Source organism: Phacochoerus africanus, chromosome 11, assembly GCF_016906955.1.
Source record: "Phacochoerus africanus isolate WHEZ1 chromosome 11, ROS_Pafr_v1, whole genome shotgun sequence".
Lineage (NCBI taxonomy): Eukaryota > Metazoa > Chordata > Mammalia > Artiodactyla > Suidae > Phacochoerus > Phacochoerus africanus.
In genome coordinates this window covers 51,658,618-51,679,464 of record NC_062554.1, presented here as the reverse complement: position 1 = coordinate 51,679,464, position 20,847 = coordinate 51,658,618, and the positions used below count along the sequence as shown (strand labels likewise).

The following is a 20,847-nucleotide window of genomic DNA, read 5'->3' as shown; positions in this document are numbered from 1 at the left end:
TTCCAAGCTCGTGTAGTCACTGGAAGAATTCAGTTCCTTGTGATTGTGGGACTGAGGTTCCTATTATCTTGCTGGCTCTTAGCTAAGGGTGGCTCTCAGCTCCTAGAGGCCACCAGTCTTTCCCTGCCACGTGGCTGTTTCACAACACAGCAGTTTACATCTTTAAAACCAGCAGGACCATCTCTCTCTCTGAGCTGCAATGTCGGAGTCTTACATAACATAACCTAATCAAGGGAGTGGCTATCCCATCACCTTTTCCATATTCTATCAGCTAGAAGCCCACACACACACATGCTGCAGTTGTGTATGGTACAGTTTTCTGAGTGTTTTGAAGAAAGCAAAGGAGAAAGGATTTTACAGTGTAACAGTGCTAGCTGTTCTCAATTTTCTTCAGTTCTTCCCCTCCCCCCCATGTTGCTCCTTCCTCTCCCCTCCCCTTCCTCACTTCTCTCTTCTTTGCTCTTTCCCCCAAATTCCTGTTTATCTCTATTAAACACGGCTTTATTTTTTTGTCTATTGACTCATTATGCTTAAGGCCTTATCTTCCACCCCATGTGGCCTCTCTAGATATTTTTCTTGCTAAAGACAATTATCTCTGTAAGAGGAATTTGGGTGCCATTTGTTGGAGGATTTTCTTTCCTTCTGCTACTAAAGGTTACTTACAGTTTAGTGGAGGAGACAGATATGACTCTATAACAGGAAGTGAATGAAGGGAAGGAGGGGGAAAATGCTAAATATAAAAATTGCCACTGATGCTATGGTATTAATAAGAACCAAACATCTCTAGCAGCATCAGTGTCAGAACATTCTTCCTGGAGAGAAAAGAACATGCCAAGTGGGTGGGAACATTCTTTTTTTTTTTGGCCATGCCAAAAAATCCCTGAGCCAGGGATTGAACCTGCACTACAGCTTCGTTTTTGTTTTTTGTTTTCTTTACAGCCTCACCTTCGGCATATGGAAGTTCCAGGCTAGGGGTCAAATCGGAGCTGCAGCTGCAGGCCTACACCACAGCCACAGCAATGCTGAGTCCAAGCCACATATGCAACCTACACCACAGCTGGCAACAACACCAAATTCTTAACCCACTGAGTGAGGCCAGGGATCAAACCTGCATCTTCACGGATACTACGTCAGGTTCTTAACCTGCTGAGCCACAGTGGGAATTCCTGAGCCATAGCTGTGACCTGCCCAACAGCTATGGCACCGTCAGATCTTTAACCCAGTGCACCACGTGGAAAATTTGGGATATTCTTAAATCCAATACTAGAGTTATTAATTGGTACTTATTGGAATTCCCTCGTGGCCTCGCATTTAAAGGATCTGATGTTGTCGCTGCTGTGGCACAGGTTTGATCCCTGGCCCAGGAACTTCCAAATGCAGCACGCATGGCAAAAAAAAACCTGGTACCTATATACATATCATTCATGTGTGTGTTTTTTACCTCTTCTTGTCTCTACTATTAAGTAACTTTAGGAGTCCCAAGTCCATTGTTAGATAGCAATTTAACTCTGGGAAAATTGCCTGGCCTCTCTGTCCCTCCATCCCTCAATGAGAAATGAAGAAATGGGCAAGGTCATCTCAAATGTCTCTTGCTGTGGGGTGAGTCTGTTCTGCGATGTTCTGCCACTCCTGCTAGACCCTTAGTTCTTCAAAGACACAGATCATTTTTACAATTCCCCAGCCAGCTTTTTTCCCCCCTCAATCCCCACAGAGGTCTGAGTCACCCAGGGTGGTGACTCAATCAAAGTCACTAACTGCCTCCTGTTTTAGGGATGGAATGCTTCCAAGTTTAAGTTGGCCTCTGTGTGTGTGTGTGTGTGTGTGTGTGTGTGTGTGTGTGTGTGTGTGCACGAGGGCAGGTTTCCATTCTGAGTGCAGGGGCACTGTCTGAGTGCTCAGCATAGATGCCTGAGTACGGCAGACCCGGCAGCCTTGGGTACAGGGGTGCAGAGTCTGGATCGGGGGCCAAATAAGAGTGGCCTGAAGCAGCTGTGTGCAGCAGAAGGACCTAGAGGACTGGGCCACGCTGCTCAGGAGAGGACAGGGCCCTGAGAAACACATCAGAGGAGGAAGGGGCATAGGCGTTGGCTGCCGTCAGCCAAGCAGTGCGTCCATCCATAGTTAAACAGCAACGTTATGCAGTGCTCAGAGCTGGGCCCTGGGAAGAGACCATAAGAATGAAGAATTACGGTCCCTGCCCTGGAGACCGGTCAGTAGCCTGGAGAGTCTCCCAGGCTAATGAGGAGATGGCCACAGTAACCATGTATTCTGACCCCCAGGTAGTACATGACCACTGACAAATATAACATACTTTCAAAGGTAGAGAAATATAACATTTATAATCAAGATATCCCTACCAACATACACACACACTCCCCCCACCCCCACCCCAGCCTGAATCATCAACAATTACATGGAACAGACACACCCACAGGGGAAAAGCTCAAAGAATTCATGGAAGGATAAAATAAGGTCAGCTAGGACAGGTGAGACAGCATTCTGTGTTGTGTGTAAGAATGTTACCTTATGTCTCTATAACCCAATTGCCCATTGAATCAGTTGCCCCCCTCAAATCGAATCCCAGTATTTCTAGGAATTTGCATGGTGCTCACACACCGATCTGTCACTGGCAGTCACTGTTTGGTGCCTTCTCTGCTCTCACTCCTCTGGCACAGCTCCCTTTACTCCATTCAGCAGCTTGAGAACCGCCACCTCCCCACCCTCATAAGTTCTCACCTAATTCAGCAACTGTCTGTTGAGCACCTACTATGTGCCTTGTCCTGTATTGCAGTAGGTCTACAGAGACCAGTAAGTAAGACACAGCCCTCCAATCAAAGAGCTCTCTGTTTTGGAGGAGAGAAAAGCACATAAGCAGATGATATGAGTTACTATAGGGCTACGCATCATAAAAAGACCTGAAGCAGGAGTTCCTGCTGTGGCACAACAGGATCAGAGTCATCTCTGGAGCGCTGGGACATAGGTTTTGTCCCTGGCCTGGCATGCTGCTAGATCAAAACTATGGCTGGGATCTGATCCCTGGCTCGGGAACTTCATGTGCTACAGGGTAGCCAAAAAAAAAAAAAAAAACCTGAAGCTGGATTGCAAAATTACTTCTTCTACACTCAGTGGTGCAAAGGCACAGCAGTGCAGTTTTGCCTTTGCAACTGCTGGGATCTCCCCTGTGAGCCTCCCATCCCCCAGGGCAGCAGAGGAAAACCCAAAGTCAGTCCATCATGGTCAATTCAATCTAATCCAACCACCTGAACGTCCTTCAGGCTAAAAAAGGCAGAACTCATGCTTCCTATTTCCTGAACATCACATCCTCCTTTTACCTCAGACAATACGCCAAAGAGGTCAATTGTCTACACCATAGGAGAAAGCTGGGATCCAGTCCACAGGCTGCTTTGTGATACATCAAAAGGGCGGATAAAAGAAATTAAAATATCCTTTTCTTCCTTACAAAGACTGGTTTTCCAGCCTTTCTTCGTGTTGCTACTGACTCTAAAATACCATTTTTAATGTCAGAAGCTCAATGTTGCCTTTCTATTTTTCATTGTGTACCTGCTGAAGCAACATGAACTTTACTAGAGGCAACAGGTGCCTTGAGCTGTGTAGGAAAAAGTCATAGCATTAGAGATGCAAAAGGAAAAAAACTGATTTATGTCTTTCAGAATATTTTTTGGAGTCCCTCTGTGAAGTTCAAAACCAGGGCTTCCCACCTCCTCTCCCCATCCTTTGGCTCAGGTGGGCCATGCAATGAGGCTTACCCAGGCTCTCTCCAGTATGTAAAAAGAATACTGTGAGATAACCACTGCATTTACAAAACTAAGACCAGCATTAGAGATGACCAAGAATGGGGGTTGTAAACTTTGTTCTCATCAAGATGTAAAGATCCCTGGAGTTCCATTTGTGGCTCAGTGGTTAATGAACCCGACTACTATCCATGAGGAGGCAGGTTAGATCCCTGGCCTTGCCCAGTGGGTTGGGGATCCGGCAATGCCATGAGCTGTGGTGTAGGTCACAGACTCAGCTTGGATCCCAAGTTGCTATGGCTATGGCTGTGGCATAGGCCGGCAACTATAGCTCCAATTCGACCCCTAGCCTGGGAATTTCCACATGCTGTGGATGCGGCCCTAAAAAGACAAAACACACACACACAAAGGTATAAAGATCCCTAAAGGAATGAGAGAGAAGAAGAGGAGGCAATTTTTTTTTTTTTAAGTTTGGAGTTCCCTGGTGGCTCAGCAGGTTAAATATCCTGTATGGTCATTGCTATTTGGTGCAGGTTTGATCTCTAGCCCAGGAACTTCCACATGCCATGGGCATGGCCAAAAAAGGAGTTTAAAATGTCGTCTTTCCAGCAAAGAATTTCCTAGGCACACTATTGTACTAAACCTTCATCAGTTCTCCCAATAATTCCTACAAAGAAGCCATTGTTTCCCCAATTTTACAGATGTGAAAGTGGAGGCATAACAAGGTTGTGTGCCTATCCCCAGATCACAGAATCAGCAAGCACACATTCCACTGGCAGCCCTCAGAAGATGCAGACATGGTAACAAGGGGTCAGCGTAGTGCTGGGGTGTTTCTCAACATTATGCCTTGAGACTTGAGGAAACAGCTGGGCTATAGCTGTTGACAGAACCCCAGGATGTTGGTTCTTGGGGTATTACCTTCCTCTTTGCTTTGACATGTTCTGGAAAATGGGCTGGAGGCTGGGGATTGAGCAGAGTAGCTTCTGGAAAGAGGTTCCCAACATCTATGAGATGCTAAGAGAAGAAAGAAATGCCAAGCAGGACCAGGACGAGTAGGAAAAATAATAGAATTCAAGCCAATTTCCCATCTTCTTCCCTTGGGGTGGAACAGCAGGCAGGTTTCCATTTCTTCAGCTGTTTCTGGAATCTCTCATTCCCCAGGTTCTTAAGACCTCCTCTCCACCCCTCTTTCCAGAGTTTATTGGAAGTCTATCCCTGGCGTGCACCCTCCTTCACTGGAACAAGAAGCGTGAGATGAGACAGGGTAGGTTGGGATACACAAGGTCCAGTTGAGAATGTGTCCTAGCCCAGTCCCCTCATTGAGCCCAAATCCTCATGTCCCCCTGGTAGTGGGGCTCAGCGCAGACAGACGAAGGACTGCAGGGCTGCTCGGACCCATCAGATTGGAACCCACCCTAGTGATGATCTCCCAGGCAGATACCCTCTTCCGAACCCGGGATGTAGGGCTTTGAAACTAGAAAATGCCAGGTCTGAGAGAGAGGAGAGAACAAGCCCAGCAACACACAGAGCTCTGTGTATTCAGAGGGAACTTGGCAGGGTTGTGTTCGGGCAGAGAAACTCCGAGTGGTACAAAGGGACGTGCCCAGAGTGGAGAAATCATGCTAATTGTCTGCACCAGAGCTGGAGAACGCCACCCAAAATGAAGAGAGAAAGGGAAGCCCTGTCCAGAGCCTTCAGTGCCCTGCGCCTCGCTCCCTTTGTCTACCTGCTTCTGATCCGGACAGGTAGGAGACCAGAGGGTAAGATAGGGTCTGCAGAAGCGACCCGGGACTTTCAAAGGAGAGGGAGGGGAGAGCTGAGGGCCAGAATGCCTTCGGGGCGGGAGGAGGGGAGAATGCTCAGCCACCGTGGGAAGCATCTCAGTGAATTCAGGCATTAGTGTTGAATGTATTTCTTCATTCTGTGTGCCTCCTGCCTGGCCCCTACCCCCCTCCCCCAAAAGGCTGCATGACTTTGGAGCTCCCACGGCATTCAGTACATTAGATGGGAGGCAATGAGCCATTTCTTATGGGATGTCTTGTTGGCGTGGGCCAGTCCAGCATTCTTTCCAAGGGATTATGGTGGGGCTTGGAGGGGTGGGGAAATCATGGTGTTGTACCTCCCCAACATCCCCCCCTGCCCCCGGCTTCTCTGATGATAAAACAGCAAGGGGGGTGAAAGAAGCTTTGGAGATAATGAGCCTCATGGTTTGGGATATTAACACCAACTTATCCATAACTCACCCCGCGTGATAAACACACCTACCTCCTACACCACTCCCATCAGGTCCTTAGAAAAATGATCTTATATTAAATATATGTGCTTACACAAACTCACGCACACACATGCACTATTCCAAAAAGCCTAGGAATTCACAATTTAATTGGGCAAATAGAGGCAGTGATCATTTTAATGAAATGCAGAAATGACTAGAGTCAGATATACAGAGGGTGACCAGGATCAGAGAGAGGTCGCCTACCCATCAGGAAGCTGGTGCTGATTGTGAAGGGTGGGATGAGGGGTGGGGAGAAATATCAGGGGATATTCTGGACAATGTCTGCACTAAATTTTAAAGGATGAGAAAAATAGGTAGGTGCGGAAGTGAGCATTATAGTTGGGAAAATGGGCCAACAGCTTGAAATGGTGTCATGTGTTTAGGAGCAGCCCATTCAGTCACCTGCTGCCAGAGAGGAAAGTGTAAATTGAGTTAGATGAGACTTGTAAACCATGCTAAGGAAACTGGAATATAACTTGCAAGTGGTGGGGTTGGAAAAGGCATTGCGTTTTTGTGTTTGTTTGTTTGTTTGTTTTTGTCTTTTTAGGGTCACACCCATGGCATATGGAAGTTCCCAGGCTAGGGTTCTAATAGGAGCTGTAGCTGCTGGCCTACACCATAGTCACAGTAACTTGGGATCCGAGCCGAATCTGCGACCTACACCACAACTCACAGAAACACGCCAGATCCCTAACCCACTGAGTGAAGCCAGGGATTGAACGCATGTCCTCATGGATACCTGTCGGGTTCGTTAACCACTGAGCCAGGACAGGAACTCCCATTGAATGGTTTTTAACCTGGAAAACAGGCAGGGCTAGATCGCGCATTCTGAAGTGAGACATTGGAGGCAGGTGACACTGGGGGCAAACAAGATAGGAAAGGAAGCCTGTATCCATTTGCCAGGGCTGCTGGAACAGAGAGCCACAAACAGGGTGGTTTCACCCAGAGAAATACATTGTCTCACAGTTCTGGAGGCCAAAAATCACAGATCAAGGTGTCAGCAAGTCTGCACTTCCTCTGAAGGCTCTGGAGAAGGATCTGTTCCAGGCCACTCTGTGAGCTTCTGGTAGTTTCTGGGCAGGGACAGCATCAACTTTAAACTTCCCCTGATGTTCTCCTTGTGCTTGTGTCTAAATCCAAATTTCTCCTTTGGATAAGGACACCAGTCATCTTGGATTAGGGGCCCACCCCCCTCTAGTATGACCTCATCTTAACGTATTACCCCTGCAATGACCCCACTGCTGGGACTGGGGGTTAGGATTTCAAGATATGAATTTTAGGGGACACAGTTCAACCCATCACAGGGCTATTGCAAGAGTTAAGGAGAGAAATGACATGTGCTGGAATTAGAATGAAGAGAGAGGTAATGAAGATGTTGAGATACTATTTCGAAGGATAATCAGGATGTAGTAATTGATAGGAAGTGAGAGGATCTAGAGAAGGAGGAAGGGTTTCTGTGCAAAACCTTAAAAAAAAAAATGGGGCTGGGTTGGGGAATAGGATCATTAGTGTTGAAATGCCCATGAGAGATTTGTGAAGAGATGTTGAATATCCTGAAGCTGGGCGACAGAGAGGTCAGGGTTGGAGAGAGGTATTTGGAAGTTGTCAGCTCATAGAAGAGATTTGAAACAATGAAAATAAATAAATTTTCACCTTGGAGGAGAAAATGACCTGAAAATGGAACATGAAGGAACTCTAAGACAGGAAGAAGACAGAGAGCAAAAGCCCACTGAGGAGACCTACACCACAGCTCTTGGCAATGCCAGATCCTCAACCCACTGAGCAAGGCCAGGGATTGAACCCACGTCCTCATGGTTATTAGTTGGGTTTGCTACCACTGAGCCACAATGGGAACTCCCCTAAACTCCTTCAAGTCATCAAATGGTATGGAAAAAAATTATGGAAAGATCTTGTCCATCAGTATGACTAGGCAAAAGCAAAAGGAGACGACAGATCTTCTGTGTGGGAAAATGGGCTTAATTAGCATAAAAAATTCTAAATATAAACTGTGCTAATAAAATATTAGTTATGACCTGTGGCAGGTAAGAAGTGAGTACAGGGTCAGGCCATTGTACTGCTGTGGACTCCAGAGCAATAAAGAGCTGAGATACTGTAAGGAATTCCTGCCTTCCTCAATCTACTAGGAAAACGTCAGCTTCTATGACAAATAAATTCCAAAATACAAGTTCCTGGTGTTAACCACGGAGTAGTCAGTGCCATTTTAGACTAGGTCTGGGATGAGGAAGGACTCTATTTAGTGAGGTTTTTCAGGGGCCAAGCTGATGGAGCTCTGTCAACTTCTACCTGAGTTTTCCAGTGGTCACTCTGAGATTTATCTCCATTTCTTTTAGGTAGAGGACTAAAAAAGAGAGAGTGAAGTTTTATTAAATCAGCCTATAAGTGGTACCCACCATGTTTAACAGTTTAATGGGCTAGAACTTAGTGACATGGCCATACCTAACTGCAAGGGAAGCTGGGAAATGTAGTTTTAAGACTGGCACTATGGGAGTTCCCATCGTGGCTCAGTGGTTAATGAATCTGACTAACATCCATGAGGTTCCATCCCTGGTCTTGCTCAGTGGTTAAGGATCCAGCGTTGCAGTGAGCTGTGGTGTAGGTCGAAGACTCGGCTCAGATTCTGCATTGCTGTGGCTGTGGTGTAAGCTGGCAGCTATAGCTCCAGTTTGACCCCTTAGCCGGGGAACCTCCATATGCCGCAGTGCAGCCTGAAAAAAATAAATAAATAAAAGCAAAGACTGGTACTAAAGGCCAGCTGGATCATGTGGCCCTGGCTCCTAGAGATTTACCTGAAATCTGTGTCTGCCCTCAAGTCATGGAGATATTTGCCTATGTTTTCTTTTTAAAACACTATTGTTTTACCTTTCACATTTAGAGCTACAATCCACCTAGAATTGCTATTTGTGTGAGATGTGTGGTAAGGGTCAAGATTCTTTTTTTTTTTCCCCCTACGTGGCCTAGGACTATTTAGTGGAGAAAAAATTCTTTCTCCACTTCACTGCAATGTCACCTTTGTCATAAGTCAAGCGATCATATGTCTGTTTTTGGACTCTGTTCTGTTCTATTGATCATCTACTTGTCTCTATTTGTGCCAATACCACAGTGTAAAACTCCTGGCATTTTGATTGGTATTGTATTAAATTTATAAGTCATTTTGGGAGAACTGACAGCCTAACAATAATGATTGTTCCAATCCAAAACACAGTAAATCTCTGTGTCTTTTTTTTTTTTTTTTGTCTTTTTACCATTTTCTTGGGCTGCTCCCGAGGCATATGGAGGTTCCAGGCTAGGGGTCTAATCAGAGCTGTAGCCACCGGCCTACGCCAGAGCCACAGCAACATGGGATCCAAACCGCATCTGAGACTTACACCACAGCTCATGGCAATGCCGGATCCTTAACCCACTAAGCAACGCCAGGGATCGAACCCGCAACCTCATGGTTCCTAGTAGGATTCGTTTACCACTGAGCCACGACAGGAACTCCTCTGTGTGTCATCTTAATACCTAATAATTTAGTACATATTACTGAACATCTGTACTCTTTAGAGTGTAAACAAAAAGCTACTCCTCTCTTCCTGGATCCCAAGAGCCTTCTTCATAATTTCTGCTTCCTGGTCTTCTTTTATATTCCTGAGTGATTGACACTTAAAGTGATGTCACCTGTTGTAGGCCTCAAGATAACAGCAATATAAGAATACAATAACCCCAACAGTGAAGCCCCTATGCAATAGGGACAGAAGAGGGGGATTGTTTTCTCAGAACATTTAATATATTTTATTATTATCTCACTAAGAAGAATATTAAAAACCAAAAAGCAGAAAGCAATATTTTTTTCCTTTTCAAAAACCATGCTGTGTGCTGCCCTTGGGGTATGCAGTTCTGGTCTCCACGACCTCCAAAAAGAAAGAATAGACTTGGAGAAAGCCCAGATAAGGGTATCTATGGTGGCCAAAGGGAAGGAGAGACTTCCTTGTGGAGACACAGCCAAACAAAACAAAAAGCCCTCCAGACAGGAGTTCCTATCATGGCTCAGTGGGTAATGGACCCGGCTAGTATCCATGAGGATGTGGGTTCGATCCCTTGTCCCACTCAGTGGGTTAAGGATCTGGCATTGCTGTGAGCATAGTGTAGGTTGCAGACATGGCTCAGATCTGGCGTTGCTGTGGCTGTGGCATAGGCCAGCAACTGCAGCACTGATTCAACACCTAAAAAGACAAAAGGATAAAAACAAAAACAAAACCCTCCATGATTTACAGTATATGGATTGAGTGTATACATGTTTGGCAGATCTCGTTAATAATTTTTTTTTTTTTGCTTTTTTTTAGGGCCGCACCTGCAGCATATGGAGGTTTCCAGGCTAGGGGTCCAATTGGAGCTACAGCTGCCAGCCTACACCAGAGCCACAGCAACACTAGATCCAAGCTGTGTTTGTGACCTACACCACAGTTTACGGCAATGCTGGATCCTTAACCCACTGAGCTAGGCCAGGGATGGAACCCGCAACCTCATGGTTCTTAGATTCGTAAACTGCTGTGCCATGACAGGAACTCCTCATTGATACTTTTTAAAGGTAAATTTAAGGCAAATGCTGATAAAAGAAAAGCTTTGCCAAGCAAAAGCAACACATAAAATGTGCAGTTGGTTTCTTTAAAGGAAGAGGCTATTAAGGGACCCCAAGGCTATTGGCAGGTAACATTCTTATACTTTAAAGTTTGACATTGCTTGGTGTCACAGCAGGTCAAAATCCTACTTCACAACCGCCACCTACCTGATCCAGTAGGCAGTTTAAGTTGACAGGTACATCCTGCTGCGAGGTCAATTTCCTTTGTTCAGCCTCCAGGGGGAACAGAGCCTTTCAATATAATGATGCCTCAGAGACGTGAGGACATGATTAAGTTAATCGTTTCTCAAGGTTGAATAGTCCTAGTCCCTTTTATTTCCACTGTGGATGGAGTCGTTAGCCATTTCCTTACTTCTGCGTCCTGCTTTGGCACCTGTCCCAGATCTCTGTGTCCCTTGAAAGTTGTGGAACCCTGAACTTAAAACCAGCTCCAATTTTGGCTAGAGTTTTGGGAAACAGCTCAGCAAAATACTCCCTTTGTCAACTTCTGAGAAAGACTGCTCCCTCTGCTTCTGAACACGCATCCATACATCCCTAGGACTCAGGCAGGGCGGACCCTGTTCACGGGCAAGAGGAAGGCACCTACCAAGAGGAAGGTGAGAGGAGGGTGAGGCCCAGGGCAGACCAGATGCCGTAGCTTCTCCCAGGTTTTTATCCAGAAGAATCAAATTTAAATTGGTAGAAAGAGGGAGTTCCCACTGTGGCTCAGAGGAAATGAATCTGACTAGTATCCATGAGGATGAGGGTTCGATTCCCTGGCTTCGCTTGGTGGGTCAGGAATCCAGGGTTGCCGTAGGCTATGGTGAAGATCGCAGACGTGACTCAGAAACCGTGTTGCTCTGGCTGTGGTATAGGCCGGAAGCTGTATCTCTGATTCGACCCCTAGCCTGGGAACCTCCATGTGCCTCAGGTGCAGCCCTAAAAAGAAAAAAAAGAAAAAGAAAAAGAAAAAAAGAAATAAATAAATTGGTAGAAAGAGCAGAGTGGAGGAGGAAGAGACATCCCAGGAGCACTACAAAGCTTTGTATGGGATGGGAGAGAGTAGATCCAAAGGAAATTCAAGGGAGGGCCAGAGAAAATGGTGGGCGTCCCCTTCCACTTTTCCTGGGGACTGGGACTATCACTATCCACCCTCCTGGAAGGAGGAAATGAGAACCTTGGTGTTTAAACTTGCTATACCTCAGAGTGGCTCTGCCCTCACGTAGCCCAAACCCCTATATGTCATCCTCATGTGCCGGCCCCAACGCTTCAGACGAAGTTGCAAAGAATAGGGGGAGAGTAGATGTCCCCACCCTGGGCTTTAACAAACTCCATGATTTGTTTCAGAGCCACCTCAGGTCACACATGCCAAACCCTATTTGCCTATTCAGGGAAATTTGAAAGCTTATGTTTCTAAATCAAACCAAGCCTGGGACCTAACAGATGCAAGGCAGGAACTCCCATCTAAATAATGACAGAAAAATGCAGAAATCTTAAAGATCATGTAGTCAAACGAATTTCAGTCTGATACACAGAGAATTTCTGGTGAGACTCCAAGATATATGGAAGGACAGGACTCTGGTCCTCATTTCCTCTTCTACCAAATCAGGGGAGCCTTCTAGCTCTAAACTTCCCTTCTTTTTGATTTACATAAGGTTTCATGGGAACAAAAATGCCTGTAAAAAAATTTTGAAAATAGTTGATTTTGTCCCTTCTACCTCCCCCCAAATGAGACTCTTCTCAATAATGAATATGTAATATTCATACATATAAGTAGCTTTAATCATTAGAGGAATCTCTTTCACACTTAAGGTTTTATGATTTTAACATATGTGGCAGGAAGTGGATCATAGACTGTCAGGGTTGGGAAGGTCCCCAGAGATCATCTGGTTCCCACCACCTCATTAAACAGAGGAGGAAATGGAAGCACAGAGAGGTGAAAAACAGTCAGTTGGCCTTTCCTTGAACACTTCCAAAGATGATGAGCTCACTTTTTCTTTTGCTTTTTTTTAGGGTTGCACCCACAACATATGGAAGTTCCCAGGCTAGGGTAGAATTGGAGATACAGCTGCTGGCCATAGCCACAGCCACAGCAACACAGGATCTGAGCCGCATCTGCCACCTACGCCACAGCTCACGGCAACGAAGGATCCTTAACCTACTGAGTGAGGCCAAGGATCAAACCCGCATCCTCATGGATACTAGTTGGATTTGTTTCTGCTGCGCCACAATAGGAACTCCAATGAGCTCGCTATTTAACAAAGCACTTGTTCTAAAAATGGATTGAATATGTTTATTAAATTAAATTTGCTTCAATCCTTGTAGCTAACCTTTTAATTTTTTTTTTTTTTTTTGTCTTTTTGCCTTTTCTAGGGCTGCTCCCATGGCATATGGAAGTTCCCAGGTTAGGGGTCTAATCAGAGCTATAGCTGCCAGCCTACACCACAGCCACAGCAACGCAGGATCTGAGCTGCGTCTACAACCTACACCACTGCTCATGGCAACGCCAGATCCTTACCCCACTGAGTGAGGCCAGGGATTGAACCCGCAACCTCACAGTTCCAAGTCGGATTCGTTAACCACTGAGCCATGACAGGAACTCCCATAGCTAACCTTTTAGATTCATTGCCTCCTGGTTTGGTCTGGGTCCTCTAGGCACAAGGAGAGGAATAGGGATTGGAAAGATACAGCTTAGCTTCCCCAAATCTACACTGCAGCAACAGCGGAGTGGGAAATAGAGATGAGAAAGGAAGAAGGAACTTCAGAGACAATGACAGTCAAAGGAAGCAGCTGAGGATGCGGAGAGACCTGATGTGTCTATGTCTACTCAGCTAAACTCAATCCTGTTCCCAGCTGACAGCTTCTCCAGAAAACCCTTCCCTCTTGCTCTACGAGGCTAGGTTACGCCAGTGAATAGCATCTGTTCAGGTTGCAAAGCTCCTAAGAGATCTCTGAAGTGTGAGACATGTCTCTGGATGGGCCTGCCATTGGATGAGATGGTAAAATCTCAGAACTATAGGGCTGAAACAAACCATAAGACCATCTAGTTTAACTCGTTGAACATGTGGGAAATCTGAGCCCCAAGCAGATAAGCAGCTTCTCCTTGGTCCTAGGTCAACCATGGGGCCCTCGGAGTTCCTGTTGTGGCACAGCAGAAACATATCCTACTAGGAACCATGAGGTCGTGGGTTTGATCCCTGGCCTTGCTCAGTGGGTTTAAAGATCCAGCATTGCTGTGAGCTGTGGTGTAGTTTAAAGACACAGCTTGGATCTGGCTGTGTCTGGCAGCAGCTACAACTCCGATTAGACCCCTAGCCTGGGAACCTCCAGATGCCTCGGGTACAGCCCTAAAAAGACAAAACAAAAAACAAACAAACAAACAAAAAAAATGGGGCCCAAATCTCTGATGCTCAATCCTGCGTTCTCTCCGCTACACCCCAACAGCTGACATACATATTGTGCTTTTGCATTGTGAGCTTGATAAGGGAGTTGCTCTTGTTATTGTTATCATCCTCATTTTCTAAAAGAGAAGAGGGAGGCCTCGAAAGATGACTTGCCCAAACCCACACAGCCAGTAAGTGGTGGAGCCCAGTCTTAGAAGACCTTCTGATTCCAACATCTTTGTTTGACCTGTTCCAAATGCCTCTTCTAGAGGAAATTCAAACTGGGCTGGAGTTTGGTGAATTTCCAGGACTGTTCTGTGGTGGGGGCAGGCCTAGTAAGATGCTATGTGCAGCTGAGGCAAGGATAAGGGAGGCTCTTGGTATGGCTGGAAACTGATCCAGTTGTTTTGTGGCCCCCTAACTTCCCCTTTATTGGCCCTGCCTTGTGACACACTCCTTTCTTTGTGAATCTATGTTTCCATGCTTTCTCCATTCCCCATTCTCCCAAAGCCCAATCAAGGAGAAAATGTGACATTCACTCTGAGGTCTAATGACATATAGGCTTCAGGGGTGGGGGTCTTTGTCAGTTCTGCTCATTGATATATTCTAGGGACAGAGAACAGTGTCTGGCACATGGGAAGTCTCAATAAATATTTCCAGGGGTTCCCATCGTGGTGCCGCGGAAATGAATCTGACTAGGAACCATGAGGTTGCAGGTTCAATCCCTGGGCTCAGTGGGTTAAGGATCTGACATTGCCATGAGCTTTGGTGTAGGTCACAGACACGGCTTGGATCCTGCGCTGCTGTGGCTGTGGTGTAGGCTGGCAGCTACAGCTCTGATTGGACATCTAGCCTGGGAACCTCTATATGCCTCGGGTGTGGCCCTAAAAAGCAAAAAAATAAATAAAAAATGAATAAATAAATGGACCACAAAGGATGTAGTTTAGTGGAAACTTCTTCAAGAGGAAGGCAATGGGGGAAACTGCCAGAGGCAGAGGTCCAGATAGAAGGAGGATTGAGGACAAGGGGATGGACATGAGGGATGATGGAGGAGGAGAGGGGCCAGAGCTACAGTGAGTGAGATGGCACCAACAGGTAAGAAGGAAGGCCTGATGGGGAGTGGAGGGCACGGAAGGGTGTGGGAGCCCTGGAGAAACCAGAGGTCTCAAAGATGGGAGGAGGGCAAGGATCCAGGGCCTGATGCTGCCTTCTCACCACGGGCCTCTGTTCACAGAGCCTCTGGAGGGGGTGAACATCACCAGCCCCGTGCGCTTGATCCACGGCACAGTGGGGAAGGCAGCGCTGCTTTCCGTGCAGTACAGCAGCACCAGCAGTGACAAGCCCGTGGTAAAGTGGCAGCTGAAGCGGGACAAGCCAGTGACCGTGGTTCAGTCCATTGGCACAGAGGTCATTGGCACCCTGCGGCCTGACTATCGGGACCGAATCCGCCTCTTCGAAAATGGCTCCCTGCTGCTCAGCGACCTGCAGCTGGCTGATGAGGGCACCTATGAGGTTGAGATCTCCATCACCGATGACACCTTCACTGGGGAGAAGACCATCAACCTCACTGTGGATGGTAAAGTGCCCTGGCAGGGAAAGAGTTGGGACTGGTGACTGGGACTGGGGCCACGTCCCCGTAGTTCACTAGCTAGACCCCAACAAAACCCACACAAAAGCCACATAATGGCTGAGAGCAAGCCAGCTGGATGTGAAAGGTTGGCAGGTGGGCCCAGCTAACACGTAGAGAGTGCTTACTATGTGTCAGAAATTATTGTCAGTGCTTTGCCTATATTGACTAATTTAAAGCTCATAAGACTCTAGGGATAGTTAATATCATGGACCCCATTTTGCAAATGAGGAAACTGAGGCACAAGGAGGGCGAATAACGTACCCAAGATCATGCGGTAGTAAGTGATAGAGCTAGTATTTGGATCCAGTTGGATCTAAGCTTAGCCCAACTGAAATATCTTCCAGCCTGGGTCGGTTTAAGACACCTTGGAAAGGTACTTGGGAAGAAGGGAAGGGGAGGTCCATGAGGGCCTGGACCATAGCTGTCTTGTTCAGCATGGTACCCCCGATGCTCAGTAGGTGCTCAATAACTAGTGGGTAAATGAGTGGATGGATGGATGAATGGATGGATGGTTGGGTAATAGTAAAGAACTAGACGGATGACCTCTGAAGACCACAGATTGACCTGGAAGGTAGGCACTTATGAGTTCCCTTGTGGGTTAAGCATCTAGCATTGTCACTGCTGTGGCAGCTGATTCAGCTGTGGGGGTGGCTCAAAAAGGGGCAGGGAAATGCTTTTGGGCCCCTGGCTCACAGGCTCCCCTATCCCTGGGCTCAGTGCCCATTTCGAGGCCGCAGGTATTAGTGGCTTCGACCACAGTGCTGGAGCTCAGTGAGGCCTTCACCCTGAACTGTTCACACGAGAATGGCACCAAGCCCAGCTACACCTGGCTGAAGGATGGCAAGCCTCTCCTCAATGACTCGAGAATGCTCCTGTCCCCCGACCAAAAGGTGCTCACCATCACCCGTGTGCTCATGGAGGATGATGACCTGTACAGCTGTGTGGTGGAGAACCCCATCAGCCAGGGTCGCAGCCCGCCCATCAAGATCACAGTGTACAGTGAGTCTCCCTGCTGCCCTCCCTTGGGATGCAAAACCCTGGGAGGCAGGTGCCTGTGAGGGGCTAAGGACATCCCAGACAGAGATGGGGTGGGGGGAAGTGGGGAATGAGGCAGAGATGGGCAGCTCTCCATGGAGGACAGCATCAGGTGGGACTCTGGGCAAGGTCCATCACACCTGCCATGCTGCCTGGGGCTCCTTTTCTCTTCCTTCAGCTGCAGGAAGCCCTCCTCACACACTGCCCCTTTTGAAGTCTCTCCCTCCTCTGTCTCTCTCTCCCTAGGAAGAAGCTCCCTCTACATCATCTTGTCCACAGGTGGCATCTTCCTCCTCGTGACCTTGGTGACAGTTTGTGCCTGCTGGAAACCCTCCAAGAAGTCTGGGTAACCCTGCAAGTTCCACTCTCTGAGCACCCTAATCCTTTGTTCTATCCCAGCCCCAAGCTCTATTCTTCCCCCAGTCTCTTTAAATGCCTTTCTTCCCAGGAAATCCTTAGCCCACTGGGCCACAGGAGAACTCCGCTCCAGCACTGTTAATAATGGTTTCACTTGCATGGCACCTTTTGTAAGCCAGGCACCATTTGTGATTAGCAGGCTACCTTTAAGTGTGATTATCTGTATTTTACAGGTAATGACCTGAGATTCAGATTAGTTAAATGACTTGCCCACTCTCACAATGCCAAGGTCAGACTTTGTTTGCAAACCCATATGTGAGGTGCATATCCCAAAGTTCTAGACTACTCCCACCACACCCAGCCCGTTCTTCCTGTTTCAAGGCCTCATTAATGGCCATCAGATCCCCCTGTGTCCCCACCCCCAGAACTTCTGCTCACACACATCAGCTCTGTTCACAGGGTGCCGGGTTGATTTGCAGGAAGAAGAGGAAGCTGGAGAAGCAAAACTCCCTGGAATATATGGATCAGAATGATGACCGCCCGAAAGCAGAAGGTGAGCTCCCAGCCACCCACTCACCCATCCCATCTTCACTCAGATCAGTGGGCTGCTGGGAAAAGGCAGAACTGGGCGACAAGGAAGCCAGCTCTGCAGGGCCCCTTCCTCCACCAACTGCACGAAGACTGCAGAGCAGGGAGAGGAGCGCCCAAGGTAGGACCCCAGGTATTCCCAATCCTTCGGTGGAGGTTGTGGCGGGACCTTAATTGGCCACTGGGGAGTAAAGAGTGTAGGTGCTGGCTGGTGGAAAGGGTCCTGTACCTAGGCCAGACACTCCATTCTTTGCCCCCTGCAGCAGACACCCTCCCACGAAGTGCAGAGCAGGAGCGGAAGAACCCCATGGCACTCTACATTCTGAAGGACAAGGTGAGCTGCTGCAGCTTGGGTGCCCCACAAACGCTCCATCAGCCCCCACCTATCCTGGTGCTAGGCGGCCAGGCCGTATTGATATCCCTTTATAGTACACAGAATAACCCTGAGAAATATTTGAGTCATCCCCTCTTTAGAGATGAGAAAAATAAGGCTGACAGGGGTGAAATGACTTGCCCAGCATCAAACAGTTAAATCAGTGGCAGATTTAGGCTTAATCTCAGGAATTTGGTTTCCACCAAGTCTGCCCCCACGCTGTCCAAGGCATGTGGAAAGCAGAGAATATGTGGATAAAGCATTCACGTTAATACATTTCAACATTTAATGAGCACCTATTATCTACCAGGCACCATGTGTCCTGTGTTGCAAGAAAAACCAGACCTATCTATGTGTGCAGACTTCCAGGAGAGGTCCCTCCACCTCGATACTCCCAGCGCCCTGGAATGCCAGGCACGCTCCCAGAGCAGGCAGGCTGTCAGCTGACCCAAGCAGCACTTGTGCTTGCAGGACTCCCCGGAGTCCGAGGAGAACCCCGCCCAGGAGCCTCGGAGCGCGACAGAGCCTGGCCCGCCCGGCTACTCCGTGTCGCCCGCCGTGCCGGGCCGCTCGCCTGGGCTGCCTATCCGCTCCGCCCGCCGCTACCCGCGCTCCCCAGCGTGCTCCCCCGCCACCAGCCGGACGCACACGTCGCCGCCTCGGGCTCCGGGCTCACCGGGCCGCTCGCGCAGCGCCTCGCGCACACTGCGGACTGCGGGCGTGCACCTGATCCGCGAGCAGGAGGAGGCCGGCCCTGTGGAGATCAGCGCCTGAGCCTCCGGGGCACCCCCGTGAGGCGCCTGCACACGCCGCTCTCCCGGGGAGGGACAGGGATGAGGGAAGGTCCCCGCCCGGAGTGAGGGTCGGGCTAGTGGACCAATGTGAGCATGCGCAGTTGGGGGACTCGGCAGGGCAGTGGAGACTGGATCTGATTAGCTGAGTTGCAATTGCTCCCAGTTCTCTGGCTGTGTTCTCAGTGGGTGTGGGTTGTGCCCTCCTAGGACCGTATAGATTATTAAATTTCTGGCCCAATCCCCCAAGGGTCTTATGGAAACTAACATCAGTAACCTAACCTCTTTGACTACCCTGTTCCGTTCCTAGGGCGCTCTCTTGATTCCCACCTGTTTCCCTTAGCTGGGAACTGACTCCTGGCTCCTGGGGCGCTTTTTTTGGACAAGCCCAGATCAGTGAGGCCACTTGCCCCAGTTGCACAACTGTCCCAAATAGAAGTCAAATACCCTTTACCGGGTGTACAGAGGGCTGTTCTGAGCATCTGGGAATCACTGTGAAGACACTGCCTTGGAGCACCCTTTTCAGGCATCTGGTAACTGAGTATCTACCAGTTGGTGAGGGAGGAGCTCAAATACATTACTTTGCTGCTCCCCGCCTCCCCATCGGGGTTCTAGCAAGGGCAAAGGATTCAGGCCTCCCACGCTTGACCTCTTCCCACAGCCTCTCTCAGTGGCCTGCCCAGCATTCTTTTCTTCTCTAGGGAATAGAGAAGGGGCTTCTCACTCATTCCCCAGGCTCAGAAAGCTACAGCAAAAGATCTTTTAACCCCTCATACCTATGTCTTCTCCCTGGCTTTGTAGAAAGCCTTTCAAACAATCATACTGGGAAAGGTGGCTGGGCTTCCTTCAGCTGTAAGAAAATAAAGTTCAACTCTCCCCAGAAATGGTAGTGGGAGGAGAAGGCTTATCCAGACCCAGGGTGTCTTGGAGACATGATCCAACCCTTGGTCTCTGGCCTCTCACCTGCCCTGCTCTCAGATGCTCAGAGCCAGGGAGACTGGACAAGTGCAGACTCCCTATTCACACAAACATCAAAATGCCAAATGGTTGGTCCACTGTGTGGCTAGGCCATGCCCATGCCACCGCCTCTTGAACAGTTTGTAGGAAAGACAATAATCTACTGTGTGAGGAGAGAGGGCAGTTAAAAAACTGAAAGAAAAGGAGTCCCTCTGTGTGTTCTGACTTCTCTTCCCTGATGCCTCTAGGGCATCCTTGGCCCCTCCCCAGCTTCCTAAGCTCCAGCTCTGACTCTGTACCATCCCACAGAGCACTGTGCTGTTCCCCACTATTCCACACTGGGTCAAGTTTTGTCCCAGCCCCAAGGGCAACAACGTTTCTGATTGGCCCCCCCTCCACCCTTAATTGGATGTCGTGCCCTTCCCAGCTCCCCATCCCTGTGCACATCTCCAGGCTCATCCGAGCAAGTGTGCTTTTGCAGCTCCCCTTCCTTAGCCAGAACTACTCCCCTCACTTTCCCCCGTCCCTTCTCCAGGTGATAATGCACTCAGGGGAAAGTTGCTCTGGCAGGTGGGAGATGCAGGACTTAAGAGTACATGCTGTCAGCCTTGAGAGGCAAGGGTAAAGATTGAAGTGAAATGAGGGCAAGTTGTACTCCCAGCCCTGGTGCTGCATCCCTGAGGGGCCAGCTTCCCGCTCTCAAGCCAAATCTGCCTTAAATCGGGGGTAGGGGGGTTGGGGGGTATAAGCAATGAAGTGGTTTTGTTTTTGTTTTGTTTGATCTTCATCTTTGTATTACAGGCATCTAGCAGAGTGCCTAGCACATACAGGATGCTCAATAAAATTTTGATGAAATCAAGTGACAATCTTATTCCCCTTAATCAAGCAGAACAAACTAATAGCCTAAAAATACTGGTAATTTCCCTTTTCTCTTTTCTTCTCATTTTCCTCCATCATCCTTCATCATCTTTTGGAAATCCTAACTAGTCTATTCCAAAATCATCATTCCTTCATTCATTCAGGTGTTCTTATATTCAACAAATTTGTGTTAACCTACCATGGACCATGCCCTGTGCTAGACACTGGGG

The 20,847-nt window shown here is 48.2% G+C and overlaps 1 protein-coding gene across 2 annotated transcripts; it reads left to right on the top strand.

The window, feature by feature from the left end:
• The first annotated feature begins 5,071 nt into the window (after window positions 1-5,071).
• Window positions 5,072-20,584, top strand: HEPACAM (hepatic and glial cell adhesion molecule). 2 transcript variants are annotated; one of them, XM_047752497.1, is made up of 7 exons: window positions 5,072-5,497; window positions 15,263-15,604; window positions 16,376-16,657; window positions 16,940-17,039; window positions 17,530-17,759; window positions 17,902-17,972; window positions 18,483-20,584. In XM_047752497.1, the coding sequence occupies exons 1-7, from the start codon at window positions 5,413-5,415 to the stop codon at window positions 18,783-18,785; spliced, it is 1,413 nt and encodes a 470-aa protein (XP_047608453.1). In that variant the 5' UTR covers window positions 5,072-5,412; the 3' UTR covers window positions 18,786-20,584. The 2 variants fall into 2 exon arrangements, with proteins under 2 accessions (XP_047608453.1, XP_047608454.1); XM_047752498.1 differs by having other exon boundaries at window positions 5,097-5,497; window positions 17,530-17,603.
• Window positions 20,585-20,847: the final 263 nt, after the last annotated feature.